General features: G+C 40.0%; 1 protein-coding gene across 2 annotated transcripts in view; it reads left to right on the top strand.

Annotated features, from left to right (window-relative positions):
* Positions 1-9,580, top strand: part of LOC148016305 (ARM repeat superfamily protein) — a 178,421-nt gene extending 168,841 nt beyond the window's left edge. The window contains exons 20-24 of one of the 2 annotated variants that reach the window (XM_087664734.1): positions 1,922-2,109; positions 2,211-2,322; positions 5,217-5,374; positions 7,180-7,296; positions 9,060-9,580. In XM_087664734.1, the coding sequence (XP_087520860.1) occupies positions 1,922-2,109; positions 2,211-2,322; positions 5,217-5,374; positions 7,180-7,296; positions 9,060-9,296 (812 nt within the window). In that variant the 3' untranslated portion in view covers positions 9,297-9,580. The remainder of the gene's footprint in view (positions 1-1,921; positions 2,110-2,210; positions 2,323-5,216; positions 5,375-7,179; positions 7,297-9,059) is intronic. The other variant, XM_087664735.1, reaches the window with a different exon arrangement.
* The last annotated feature ends 6,154 nt before the right edge of the window (positions 9,581-15,734 follow it).

Raw genomic sequence — 15,734 nt, 5'->3', positions numbered from 1 at the left:
CAAAGGTGAAACTTTCATATTAAGTGCTGAAAGAATGGTCAGAACCTTAATGTGAAAGTTTGGGCAGGGCCTTTAAAGTTTAAATTTTTGGCCCAAAGTTTGGGCAGCCCATTAAAATGTAATGTTTGGGTTAGCAAAATTGATAGTTTGGGCAGGCCATTAATAATTAAATACTTCAAAGATCAGCATGGATTTTTGGATATCAGTTTGAGAAAGTGCAAATTGCCATATTGGAGTGTTTCTTCCCATTTGGAGTCACATCCAAGCTAGGACAGCTAAGGGAGAGCGTTGTGACCTGATGCTATAGCATCATGATCATCCAAAGCGGCATTGTGACCAGCTGGATAGTAATCTGGCAGCTGGGACAGCATCATCTTGCTGATTCAGATTAACATTTGGCTGTCATCGTCTTTTCTAGCATGGAGTTGGCTGTTGGATGTGATCAGGGCTAGGTGCCATCTTTCTCTTCTACTATCAATGTGCTTAGCAGAGCTGATTAGGGTTGGATGTTGCAGTAAGCCTATTTGTTGGTAGGCATCAGTTCTAGAGGAGAATAGGTCAATTTGCTGCTGTGCAAATCTTTCGGTGGTTGTATTTGAAGATGCGTGCACGGGTTTCGTGCATGATACAGACCAATTGTAACAGTTTTGTTACGTGAAAAGTTGTTTTGGTGAGAACAGCAGTTGGTAGAGTCAAGGAGCAAAGCTATGCTGATTCTGAAGGATATGCAATAAGGATTTGACTTCAAAGCATGGACGAGTTGGCTGCTATACTTTAGGGTTTACAGGCAGATTTGTTTGCCATGTTAAATGTGATTGCCAGAAATGGTTTGTGAGTCAGTATTCATCGAGAAACCATAGCTTGGAGCCATTACCAGCTGGGCAGCATATTTCGTAAACCGAAGTGGATAGCTCTTCAACAAAATAAAAATATATTACACGGGATGCCAAGGTTTTAGGTTGCAAGTTCCGTTTGTTCCCTTAATCACCCATATACTAGTTAGTGTACTCATAGAACTTCTTGCATTCATGCAGCAAATTGATTCTTGGCAAGGTCCATCTCAATATGTGGATGAATCTGATGTGGTGTTATTGCTTCTCTGAACATTGAAGCAAGTCCATCATTTGTGCAAGTAACGGCTGTTCAACATATTTTAATGAGCCAATGCCAGATCATTTACTTGAATTCCAAAGCATAATATAAACCATAACTGAGAATGATCAGAACTGCACCTGCTACATGTGAATGAATCATACTTATAGGTGCTCAGCCCATGCCATCTATCCAACCTAGCCCAAACTTGCATGTCTGCATTCCGATGGAAAGTACACCTTCAAGATGCTTGTCGAGAAACCAACATCTTCATCCACTTATTTTTTCTGTGACAAGGTAAATCAACAGCTAGTGAATGTGCTAAGAACTTATGGCGCCATTGGGTTTGCAATTATTGCCACATGCTGAAGGAAGTTGGATATGAAACTTATAGTGTAGAAGAGCAGCCAAGACCCCAAACCAAGGTGCCCCACAAAGGGGTGTAAAGACAATTCATATGTTTGTAGTGTAAAAGGACAAGAGAGACAAAGTCACTTCATTTTGGGTGTAATGTGAAAGTTGAAACAGTACAGGTGGTCAAACTTCGTACTGGCCCCCTTGTCCTGGTATTAGTTTGTGTCACAAGTTCACGTCCTTAGATTTCAAATTAGTCTTCTTGATCTGGATCCTGAGAAAAAGCAGAGGGTAGATCATAGTAGAAGAGGAAAAGCTCAGTTTTCTTGTTTCACTTACAAATGAAATGTATCAAACGGCACATTAGTGTATTTTGCAATTATGCTTGGGTTTGTCAAGGAAGAGTAAATAATTTAAACTGCTGATTTCTTAGATGTTCATGTTACTCATCATTCTTCTATGGTGTCAATCTTAGCTGTGGTGGCACTGGAAGAATTTGGGCACAAGGAAGAGTTGGGTTCATTGTTCATCAGCACCTTGAATGCATTTACAGCAGCAGATATCGTTTCTTCCATGAATTCATCTTATGCTTGTGACCAGGAGCCAGATATTGTTGAGGCTTACATGAGTTTTACATCTACTTTTCTATCTTGCTGCCCAAAGGTAAACACAACATAAACAAGGAGGGCCACTAATTTATAGAACTTCTAGTTTGAAAAAGTCACCATATTGTACACATATTACATTGTATTTCTCTGACACAGGAGGTCATAGTTGCTGCAAGCCCACTAATTGAGACATCATTAAGGAAGGCAACCATTTGTTGCACAGCTATGCATCGAGGAGCAGCCCTAGCTGCTATGTCCTACATGTCTCGTACGTGTGAACAACTCAACTTCCTGTTTTGTTTCTAGGTTTCTTTGTATGGTTTACTCTATACAGTTTTTAGTGTAATTATAGTAAAACCTTTTTTTTTTTGAGGACCTTATCATCTGCAGATTGCATCAGGATGGTATAGGACAGTTTGGCATGACGATGAGATGATATAGGATGATTAGGCAAGACCATATCTGCTACATCATGTGAAATATCTAATCATATTTTCTCCTAACTTCATTGGGGATATGAACATAAGCTACCTCATGATCAAAATGACATTGTAGACTGAACATCATAGATCATGAATCTGCAAAAGACTTGATTATAAGCATTCATGGTTTTTTTTGCACATAAGCTCTTTATTGCTTTATAAGAAAAGAAGATTCTACCTTGTCAATGTCAAACATCAACAGGTAAAGTAGAAATAACAAGAATCTTAAATAATGAATGAATGAGAATAAAGAATAGAAATCTCGCAGGCTGTCCACTCTCTCAGGAGAATCTGTAGCACACAGGCTTTAAAAAGTAACCAGTCTAGTGGTCTATAAAGTGAAATCCCCATGGGGTCTATACATGGACAGTATGCCTCCTTTGCATCTTCCGCATTAGCTTAACTCACCCTCTCATTGTCCATCTGGTTCTGAGTGTATGATAGTAGAAATTCACCCTCAAATTTGGTCTGGAAGGAATGGCTGGGCAATGCCCTGGGGCCTGTAGGTCCATGTTGGAAGCTACTACGTTGTCTTGATACTAGGCTTGTGTAGTAGAAAGAGTGAATGTCAGGAAGCCTCATCAAGAAGGGTTCCCTCCAAACCATTCTCCTAGATCCACACCAATGTTTGCCATGACCTCCTTGGATATGCCCTGCCCAATCTTCAACCCTCCTATGTCACTGGATGGGGATCTATCTACCACTTTGAGCACAATTAGCTAGCCAAAATGATCCTCTGCCTATGAGTGACCATTATCACAAGGAGGATATCTCATCCGTAACCAGGTGTGAGATTTCCATTCTCCTCTCACGGGCAACCCCTAAGAGACAGGTTGTATCATGAAATTCTTCCTCTAAGACTCTGATCTGTCTCTAAACTTTTTGGAGATGTCAAGAAAATAAGAGCAGCTCCATGTCTTGAAGAAGATCAAGAAAAGCAAACCATTCTTGTTGTGTGAACCACTTTTGAGAATGTCTTCCCAAATGAGATTGGACCTTTATCCTAGAATGTGTGGATTGTGCTGGCGAGCACCTTCCGCAACTCTAGTCTGATCTTCTCCCGTTTACAAAGCAAAGGCTTGATTTATGGCTTCTAGCTTGGAACAAGTTCCCCAACAATAAGCTCAACCAAAAATTCTTACTTTTGACAGTCAGCATCTATGATCCCTGGCTCCCCTCTACATCTCACCTATATACAAGTGGGAGGATATAGTGGGCAAGCTTTGGACAGAGGCAGGAAAAATGGGCAAGAGAGGGAGAACAAAAAGTTAGGATCAAAGAATGGAAGGAAAGAATCTCCAGGGCAAAAAATATTGAAGCCTATGTGACCAAAAAGAAAACTCATTTGTCAACTAAGAGAAAGGTAATTTGTCAATGAAGGGGACTTGCCTTCCTCATTGACAAAAAGACCTCTTCATTCACAAGTCTGCATGAAACCTCACAGATATGCAACCTCAGGCCTTTTGCACACACCAAAGTTTGACATCGTGATGATGAAACCCTAAAATGTCTGCTGCATAGGTAATTAACCATAATATGAAAAAACAGTGATTTTCAGGAAATGGAAAAATCCAACCCTACACAACATAGCTTCTTCAGAAAAGAAAATAGAAAAGAAGAGTCTACCCTATCAATGCTAAATATCAACAGGTAAAATAGAAATAACAAGAATCTTAAATAATGAATGAAATAAGCATAGAGAATAGAAATCTCGGAGGCTAGCCACTCTCTAGGGATAATCTGTAGTGCACAGGCTTAAAATAGTAACTAGTCTAGTGGTCCATAAAGTGAAACCCGCATGGGGTTTGTAGATAGTGCATGCCTCCTTTGTGTCCTCATTAGCTTAACTCACCCCCTAATCGTCCATCTGGCACTGAGGGTATGATTGTAGAAACTTCACAAACCTGGTGTCCTTCTCATTAGCTTAACTCACCCCCAATCATCCATCTGGCACTGAGGGTATGATTGTAGAAACTTCACAAACCTGGTGTTCTCCTCATTAGCTTAACTCACCCTCAGAGCATAATTTGAGAAAGCAGTGATGACGGTGAATGGAAAATTCAACCCTACACAATACAGCCCCTTCAGAAAATAAAGCAGGTCAAGTCCCAATTGTTGTCGAGGAAATGGACAAGTTTAGTGGCATAGGGGATGCTTACGACTGTGTGGACCAATTCAAGTAAAGATCTGACCTTAGAATTCTTTCATTTACCAACATGGCCAGAGCCCTGGGATTAAGTCTGACAGGCATAGCTAGAACTTGGTTTAATACGTTCGATGCAACATGAGGCACAGACCATAAACAACTTGAAGCCTATCTTTCTCAAACAAATTTCTCCCCCCAGTTACAGTGACAGACTGTTTGACTGACAAGGCCAAGGTACTCACAGAGAAACAAAATTTGCAGCTCAAAGTAATCTACAATAATTTTAAAGCAAATTCACAAAGAACAATAAATCCAGAACTAGCAAGATGTAAAGAAGCACAAAGCGAGGACAGTCCCCATAGACTTGGACTGTTACCAAGCTAAAATCACAGTGGAACTTCTATGGAGAGAGTATTTAACTTGCACAATTCACACAATTAAGCTTTCTTTTGAATGCTCTTCAAATATATTTACATAGAGCAGTGCTTTTGTATTGTAATTGCTGTAACACTTATTTAAAACTTTATTCCACAGGTTTTTTGGAAGTTGGATCTTCCTCTATGATAGAATCAGGAACATACATAAGTGACACATCTTTGACTGGCATGTTTCTGGCGATTTTTTTGCAATGTGGAGAAAGTTGTGTCTCTGGAATTTTGCACGCATTGCTTGGTGTCTCAGCAATGACAAGAGTAAGTGTTTTCTGTACTTCAAAAATTTCACTCTGATCCTGTAACTTCTCTAGTAATATGTTTCAAACCTCTTCTGAAGTTCTGAAGTTATTGCAAGTGTACAATATAATTGAGTCAGGAAAACTTAACAGTCAAGAATATGCTCAGACCAGAAATCATGCATGATTTAAAAATAACAGCCTTATTGCTAAGGTGCCTTGAATAGAATTTTCTTTTCATGAGAAGGTACCCTTAATCGCCAAAAGTTTGGCAGTAATCACCAGGGAAAGATGCATCATACCCACAGGGATCTGATACGAGCTCTCTAGACTAAGCAGGACTTCTGATACTAGCAGGAAAATAAGTGTTTCTACAACTCACACAGATGAATTTTACACGGGTACCTTGGCTGAAATAATGCTAGTCAAAATACAATTCAACTTTTCTGTCTGGTGGTGAGCTATAATGGAATTGCTAAGCATTGTGGTCTCAGGGCAGATTTGGCACTCCAATAATGGAGGATTCACAATTCAGGATTGGCTTATGTAGTGATTAGGAAACCCGTGTGACTTCAATTTCTTGTTATGAGCAAACAATGTGCAAGAGCAATGTTTAGGGCTGGTTCAGGAGCTGCTTCCTCAAAGCATTAGAAAGTTTAGGATTGAGTTAACCAGGGTTTGAACTCCAGGAAGGATATGTCCAACATAAAATTATTCAGTTAGCTTCAAGGGGCCTTTCATTGAAAATAAGCGTTGGAGGGATCTGCAAATGATGGGTGTAAATTTCACCAGAGACTCAAAGATTCCACCACAGTTTGTGCAACATACAATAAAAAGGCTATACCACTAGCAGCCATCGTATGCCACCTAAGCTGCATTCCAGTTGCTTCCTTCATGAGACAGCTAGCAACATGATTGCACAGTGACTGACTGCCCTCCGAGTGCAGCTAAAGTCAGCACCACACACAGTACCATTAATTGACAGGTAATCCACCATCCAAGAAGAGCTAAGAGAAGTGAAATATCTGGTGATCTGCAAGTAGTGCTAAATTTGATTTCAATGACCGCCTACACACTGTCAGCGATGTCATAGGAAACTCAATGAAGCTTTTGCAGGAGATTGTGGACCAATTGGCACTGTCACAGGTTTGTTCTCTTCTTTGGGCTACTGGCTTATGGTAGCAGTATAATTGGTGGCTGGCTAGCTCCGGCAAGCATGGCAATTGGCATTAAGTGTTATGAGGTAGCCACTCCACCAGTCTGTTGACCTGCCAGGAATGAGATCCTTCCATTATGAGGTCCCCAGTCCTGTAATATCAGTCGTGACTCTTTGCGTGGTTTTGGCACTGGTTGGGAGATCACTATCAGTATAGCTGCATGGCAGATTGGGCTATAGTTTCAAAGATTGAAGAGTCCTGTAAAGAACACAGCAGAAATTCATTCATGTCCAAATGCATGCATAAATGTCTGGCTTCATCCACATCAGGATTCATTCCATGAATGTTATATGACTGTCCTAAGAGGTACAATTGCAAACATAGTTCATGCCTTTCACACTCCAATGACTGCGAGTATGGTTGGGAGTGAAAACTTCCAGTTTGAGGATCTAAAATTGCTTATAGAAGTTCTATTTGTTTCTAAAAACAGCATAAAGGTAATTCTGGTGCATCACTGTGGTCTATGATGTAATGTACAAGACAAACCACATGAGGGCCTACTTCAATATTCTTGGAAACATGAAGCTTGATGTTTGAACATGAATTCAGGGTCTTAGAGAATATTTATTTTTTAATTTATCTGAGCTCTCTTTTGTAACATGGCATCCAGGTACATAAAGCTGCAACAATCCTTCAGCAGTTGGCAACTGTCTGCCACCTCAGCAACAGAACAAACTGGAAGACCAGTCTTGGCTGGAGCTCCATGCACTCCTGGCTTATAAATGCGGTATGGATGTTATTTTGTTAAGAACTATCCTGGTAGTATGAATGTGATATAATTACATGGTCCTTTTTCCCCCTTGATTATTTTCTTTTCTTAGGGTCAGGTGTTTAATCTCAGCCTTTTCCAAGAAAAGAGAAATTTTAGCACCTCAGTTCAGGGAAACTAAGTTAAAAATAATACAATACTAGCCTCGTATAGGACAGCACTGCCACATCATGAGATAGCAAGAGAAGGTCTAATACAGGGGCTGTGTGAAAAGCCAATCAGGAGGTCTATAATGCCAGACCATGCATCTCTAGATGGAAGAATGTGTGAAGTCCCATGTATGAAGAAAATCATCTCTTCTCCTATGCAGTCAGGGTCACCCTGTAATTTCCCATTTCCAACGAGATCATCCAGATCTTAGAGAGAAACTCTGCTGACGTATCCTGTAGATCAATGCCATGACTACATCTTAATGTCAAAATAAACCAAATGATAGTCCACAGCATTTAATCTCTGCATTCTAGTGTAGGAGAAGTTGACTACATCTTAATGTTGAAATAAACCAAATGATAGTCCATGGCATTTAATCTGTACTTTCTAGTGTAGGAGAAGTTGACAGATTCTCAAGACATTAAAGTCTGGTTCTATCATTTTGTGTTGCCTTTATGGACTTTGCATTCGGACTCCCACAACAAAGGATAGCTCTATCTTTCTTGTATTGACCTTACAGGGCGTATTGCAAAGGAATGATTCCATTCTCATTCTTATAAATCCGCATTGCAGGTCGTCAATCAAAACTATTTTAATCATCTTCCATGAGATAGCAATCTGTATTTCTTTCTACACATTTCTTGTGTTCTCTGGCTTGGAGTGTTCTTTAATAGGCTTGTGTGATGAACTAAATCCGCACTGCACAGGCTCCTCAGTCAATTATTTATGTATTTACACGACTACAAAATGAGGTCTTATGCTTCAGCTCAATGCTTCCATGAGAGTATGTTATTTGTTTCTTTGGTCTTGCCTCCACCAGAGATGCATATTTAGAAATTAGGAGGAAGCATTTAAAGAAAGCCCTTTACCTAGAATAGGGCACCCTCGTATATCCTTGCCTTTAAATAGGCTTTGCAAAGTGAAAATAATCTTACTGCCTGGGTTACCTGCAGGGTTGTCGAATATGATACGGTACAGTATGATAAAATATGGTACTAATTGGTACCTTAAGATTTTATCAGGTACGGTACGCTATTAGTACCAAATAAAAAGTTGCCTTGGTTATTTTGGACTACAAATGATCAAGCACATGTTTGGAGCTAAAATAGCAATGTCACTTAAGTTAATAAGATGAATACACAATGGTAACAAGGCAAAACCTGATGTGCAACATGCGCAACACGCTACAAGTAGACAGATGGGAGTGTATACATGATAGTGTCACTTGGTAAACTAACCATACTAACAGTAAATACCTGTTGAGAACATTTCCTTTGGGAACAGAAATCTTCAGTGCAGTGTTGTACTGTCCAATATGATTTTTGAATTAGCTCACTTCTTGGATCGAAGTTATATGCTCTGACATGAACTTGAATATAGCCAGCCTCTCTGCATGAGCGTAACTTTTATGCCAAATTCTTGAAATACATCACCAAGATGGTTTCACCATCATGTACAGACAGTATGGTTTGATACAGGATGCTAAGGCAACTAAATCTGATTCATCTACAAATGGCCTAGCCAATTTGTAAAATATCTGACATTTAAAAAAGTGTCATCTTGTTTTGCAGGTGCAGGCCTTGCCAGCAGAATACTTGAAGCCAGGTGAAGCTGAAGAATTAGTTGCCTCTTGGTTGAAAGCACTACAGACTGCCACTTTGGAGTACTGTAACAGGAAATTGTCAAATCCTGACAGGAACAGTTGTGGTGGTTATATGGAAGGTGAGGGTGGACGCACTTTAAAACGCCTTGTCCGTACCTTTGCAGACTCTCATAGACATGCACACCCAAGCTTTACTTCTATGTAAGCAAGGATATCCCAAAATTTTTGGTAGCGAAATGCTGACCGAAGGAAACGGGATTGTTACATGGAGGCCATTGATGAATATATTACTAAAATGCTTGTATACCCCCATATAGATTGTTTTAGGCATCTGTATGCAAGGTTTACATGCATACAAACAGGGATATCCCCAGTTTTGAAGTTTTGTAACAGTTTGCAACTTCTAAGAAGTCCAAACCATATGTAACGGGAAATGTAAATAATGCAAAGTGAGAATTAGCTTATTCTTGAGTCTCTTATACTCTTGGTTTTATAAGCAGGCAGTGTTTCCATAAGGAATGAAATTAATCCTACTTTTTAACCATGACTTGTATTCCTTCCTCATTTCATTTCTCCATGACTTGTACAATGTGGAAAGGATACAAACTTGTATTTTCTTCCTCCTTTTATTTATACATGACTAGTACAATGTCGAAAGGACACTCAACTTAAAAACAATTATTTTCTTAAGCATAAATTAGGTTGACATACATGTGGCTATTCAGGTGTGATGGAAATTTCAAATTGAAGTGGAAAATATGGCGCCTATAAACTTCCAAATTTGTCTTACATATATGTATTTTTTTGGCAATGCACCTTGATTATAAGACTTCCAAATTTGTTTTACATATATGTATATTTTGTGGCAAATGCACCTTGATTGTATAAATCATAATTGCACGCAATATTATTCAAAGATTTACATCAAATGACTCATTTATTTTGTAGGAGTCAATAGTGTTGCAGTTTTACACCTACAAGGTGATGAATTAACTGTTCAAACATTAAATATCATCTTAAATTGTTTCTTGATCCAGAATATTGACGGCTTCATCCCTTCGTCGCCACAGCTAGTTTATGTTTTAGATAATTAACTATTCTACATAAGCAATAACTTTATTCATGTACCCAATCACGAAGTCCACTTAGACATCATTGATAATCATGCAGCTAACAGCCTAGTGTACACTCTTTTTACTTGAAGATGATTGGTTGATTTGAAATAGAAATATGCCTCTCTTTGTCATAGCATTCAAATTTATTTCACAATTGGCATTGAAGTCCTTAACCAGTGTGCAATCAAAGCCATGGTATGTCCCTAATATTTTTGGGACAAATCACAAGGAACAACCTCGTGAAAACAACTTAATAGTCATTGTTTGGTGGTTTGTCAACAAATTTATGCTTGTGTTTTATGGCTGCACTCAATTTTAGTGTTATTGTTGAAGAAGGCAACATGATAGCATTGAACTTATTTCACAATTGGCATTGAAGTCATCAACTATCATGCAATCAAAATATTTTTTGGACATAACAAGGAGCAATCTTGTGAAAATATCTACTTTTAGTCATCTCAATTTTGCAATCTTGTTTTGTAGTTTGTCAACAATTTTATGCCGGTTAGTCTTCTATGGTTGCACTCAATTTTAGCGTTATTGTTGAAGAATGCAACACAATAATATTATGATATGTATAATACTAAAAATGAGCATCAAAATTGAAATTTTGGAATATAATAGAAGTTTGCAACTAATATATTCTTTCAAAGTCTCAATCTAGCATGTAGACATTATTATTAAAGGGTGTAAGAACGCACATCATTATTATCATCTAGAAGAAATAATTTCCACTAGTATAAGAAATGATTGGGGATCATGACAATTACAATGAGCCAACTTCTTGACCTAGCTTTTTTCTTACACTGTTTGGCTTACCAAATAGCAACCCACCGTGAAGCCCAATGCCTACCCCATCCCAACCATCTTTTACTCACCCTATCCTAACCATTATTGCCCACTCCACTTTGTCCATAGGAAGTCTCTATTGTTGATTCCCTAGCTCCAATCATGACTTCCACTCCATCTCAATGCCTACCTCACCTTCATATAGTAGGCCCCAATACAATGTGTCTCTCAAATCCATGCTCCATTTGTTGCCTTGTCCATGCCGACCTACTATAGAGACCTCATCTTGATCCACCATTTATCATGTGGTAAATTTGTCACCTAAGAAGAAAGTCCGTAATAGTTAACATCCAAATTTACCTCAATTGCCATCCAAATTTAGTCTACAATGGACATTGAAGTCCTTAACTATTTTGCATCCAAGAACCATGGGTTTCATACCAAAATTTTATAGGACAAATTATAAGGATGAACCATGTAAACACATGTATAGTAGAAGGTGACCCACCCAATAGTGTTTAGCATCTAGAAAACAATTGTTGGGGTAAAAGGCCCTTGGGCCTACTTGTGTACAATGACCGCCTATATTCTTTATTCATATATATGAGAGTGCAATGAGGCTATCATATCATTCTTGACAGCACCTACATTGTGTGTGCTCTTCCCTCCCGCATCTTTCTCCTCCTTCTCCACTGCCATTGCATCTCCTTCAATTGGTATTAGAGCATGTGCTTTGCGAGCGCTTCCCAGCCTCTTCCCTACATTGACACCAAGGTATGGGAGTTCTTCTCTCACTTAGTTTTCAGCTCACAAGTATAGGAGGGTTTTGAAGAGTAGGGATAGCCATAACTTCACTCTTTGGAGCTTATTTCTACTTTTCCTTGACTTGAGCCTTTGTAGACTTGTTTGGGCATACTATAGGCCTCCATTGGAACTTTTTTTGCCTCTCACCACACTGGTTTTGTACAAAAACGTGATATGGAATGATTCAGTATTTTGTACCATTTTTCAGACCTAACCATCATTTGAAGCAGCCCCTCATCAATAGGACACTTGGACATGGCTTCTTGAGTCCCCCGGCACTTGATTTCAACCTTGGCCTTGGTCTTCAAGTTTGGCATTGAGCATTGATGTGACTTAATTCTGATTTGGGATTGTTATATACAGTTTACAGGCAGCCCACAGCAGTGTTACATTAGCATTTTATGTTTGGACCACTTTGACATTAACATTGGTTATCCAGTTGGTCCCGAATGCTCAGAGAATGTGTGCTTATGATGTGAGATGCTTTTGGGGCTGAATTTGCTCAGCCATTGACCGTTTTACACAGTCCACAAGCAGTCCAAAACAGGGCAGCCCCCTATCATTACATTTTATGCTTATACTACATGGTCATTTGATACCCGATTGTGCCCAGTTGGTACTTATACATATGGAAATGTATGCCTATGGTTTGCCTATCAATTTAAGCTTGGTTTGAGCACTAATTTGCTCCCTTTACAAAGGTTATTTGCTACTAGAATATTCAGGGTTGAAGTTATTTATGCTACAGTTGGGTTATGCCTATTGGTCACGGGGTGCTCCCTAGCTATTTAGGGTTATGTGTTGATGTATTTGGATAATGCCACATGGTTCTTTTTGCTCCCGGAATGCTTTTAAGCAAGAAGTAGAGCTCAATTTTATGACTCACTGTCATTTTTTATTTGCAGCTGGCATTCCACTTATGACCCATGTAGGTTTATGTCTTGGAGGATGCTTTCGGATTCTTAGCTGCAGTATGGCGGATGTTTGTGCTTGACAAGACTTGCATTTGAGGACTTTTGTGGAGCATTCGGGGCTTTTTCTGTTACGACCTTGGATGCTACTTGGTCTTATGCTCCGATGTTACGGCTCCCTGGATATTTAATTAATACAAACATGTATTGAGTAGAGTTGCTTCATTGTCTTGGCAGAGTTTTATTGAGCTTTGTATGCTCATTGGTGCTTGGATTTATTGTGGGTTATTTGGTCGATTAGTAGACTTTACAGTGCTTGGGATGCTGTTATGACTTTCTTGCTTCTTTGCTGTGTAGCCTCTATACTAGTTGGGCTCTTGTTGCCCATGCATGTCAGAGAGAAGATACTATGCATACTTACCCGGCTATGCATTTTGTCTACTGTCTTGTACCTTATAGAGCCTCTTATTTGGATATTATTGTACAGATGTTTGGGCTTCTCCTGGAGCTTGACTCTTGTAGGATGCTTGGCCACTTGTCGGTCTTTAGTTGACTTGGATGTTCCTAGGTGGCATGATGTACTACAGAGCTATGCGTATGCATATGGTTATGGGTTGATTTCATGGCTAAATACCGTATGCTCTTATTACAGATGTCATGCTTTATCGTACTGTGGTTGGTTATGTCATGCAATTAGCTATGACTCTTCTTTATGTAGGAGCTTTTGCATCCTTGGTTGATGCCTTTATGTCCTCCCGTCCATTGAGGTTTCATGAGTCTTTGCATCATGCTTCTACCACTGATGTACTTGCAGATGATTGTCTTTATGAGCAGGTTCCCTTTATTGGGACATCCCTCGACTCCTTAAGCTCCGTGGACGCTATGGATAGCCCTATTCATGATAACTTGGATTCCTTGTCATCTTCTACAGGTTCTTCAGTTACAAATGTTGTATGCTTCCATTGTGGAAAGTTTGGGCATGTTAAAAGAAAATGTTTTAGATGGATGATTAGAGAGCAACAGAGACAGATACGAACTCGACATGAGTAGAGAGTCAACGATGCAGTAGGTGTTACCACTCTTTCTAGTGGTAAGGCACATGCAGTTACCCATGATGATGCAGTTGAGCATGTCCTCCTGTCATCTAGTTTCCCTACATCTTACTTGCTCAATGATTAGGCCTATGTCTTTGATTAATTGTTGTATTCTTTAGCCTCTTGTCATGTTACCCCTCATAGAGCATGGTTCTCTTCTTGCAGGGAGGTTGACAGATGTATTGACTTGGGCCTTGAGCAGACTTATGCTATTGTTGGTACAGGGGACATACACCTAGCTTTTCCTAATGGGACTTCTCTTGTGATCCACGATGTATTACATGTTCCTATGCTTAGTAAGAGCTTGATGTCTATCCGTCAGTTGCATGAGGCAGGTTACTCTGTTTCTCTTCAGAATAGGTCATGGAAGATCTGTCGTGGTTGCTTGGTTTTGGCCAAAGGTTCTAGAGTTGGTTCTCATTACCTAGTGCATGTCTCTCATGTGGGAGATTCTATGGTTGCAATTATCCGGGTACCACATGCATTGTTATGGCATTATCGCGTAGACCATGTGCACCACAGAGAGATGGAGATCTTGTCTCGTTCAGACTCCATGCTGCCTTCTTTGTCACATGCAAATCTTGATGCTTGCCTCGACTGTTCTCACGATCCTTGCAGAGCCCCTTTTGCTCATGGTGATTGTGAGAGGCATGATCCTTTAGATCTTGTCCATTGTGCAGTTTATGGACCTATGCCTACCCAATCACTTGGTGGAGCTTCACCTTTTGTGACCTTCGTGGATCATGCTACCACCGTGTTTGGGCTTTTCCCTTGGTACGAATTGAGGATGCTGCATTTATGCTTGACAGATTTATGGATTCTTTTGGTTGCATGCCTAGGTGCTTGCAAATGGATTATGAGAGTCATGCTATCTCTCCCAGCTAGCTTTCAGTCCTATTGTCAGCAATAGCATTGATTTCCTATGCCCACGGTATTACGGGATTGCTCATGGCATGTGCCAGACTCTACAAGCAAAGGTTGCTTCTATGCTTACCATAGCTAGGTTATCTTATGGCTTTTAGGCTGAGGCCTTTATGACGGCAGTCTACTTGCTTAATAGGACGTCGTGTCTAACTTTGGATGGTATTACACCACACGAGGCATGGAGTGGTATGAGACCCTCCTATGATTACTTGAGGATGTTTGGCTGCAAGGCATTTGTATGTATGCCAGATGTATCCTCCTTGGTTATGGAGATGGTGGCTTTCAAGCTTACAGGTTATGGGATTCGGATGCCCAACAGGTTATACGCAGTCGTCATGATGTCTTTTATGAGACGCAGACATCTCCCAAGCCTCTTGATGCGCGTTCAGTGCACTTTATGGTGGATGCTACAGTCGTATGTCAATCTTCCACTTCGCTGAGGCCGCATACTATCTTGAGACCCCGTTTGACATGTGTCCGAGATGTTAGCCCTTCTTCTATGATTGACTTTGGAGAGTCTATGTGCTCTCAGTTGTCTCCAATGCGCCACGCTGATGCTATGTGCTACTCTGATGTGTATGCATTACAGCATTGCACTCATGAGTTGTGCTTGCTTTATGAGAAGCATTCTTGGATTTCTCCACTGTATGGAGCTACGGGATCGCTTATCTCCTGGATGTCATGGACTCGAGGATGCTTGACTCTTCTTTCACAGAGGCTCCCACTTATTCCACAGCTCGCTTTCCGATTGGGTGTTGGGTGAGATGTCATGATTCCTCACCTTGTCTCTTTTTTTTTCTTTGTTTTTTAACTCCTTGGCCCATTGGCCTTTTAGTGGGAGGTTGTTGGAGTAAAAGGCCCTTGGGCTTGCCTGTGTAAAGTGACCACCCATATTCTTTATTCATATATATGAGATAGTGCAATAAGGTTGTCATATCATTCTTGACAACACCTACATTGTGTGTGCTCTTCTCTCACGCATCTTCCTCTTCTCCTTGTCCACTGC

The sequence above is a fragment of the Lygodium microphyllum genome, chromosome 23 (assembly GCF_053477565.2).
Source record: "Lygodium microphyllum isolate KBCC chromosome 23, Lygodium_microphyllum_v1.1.10, whole genome shotgun sequence".
Lineage (NCBI taxonomy): Eukaryota > Viridiplantae > Streptophyta > Polypodiopsida > Schizaeales > Lygodiaceae > Lygodium > Lygodium microphyllum.
The sequence above is the reverse complement of the archived record's forward strand: the minus strand, read 5'-3'. Positions and strand labels throughout refer to the sequence as shown.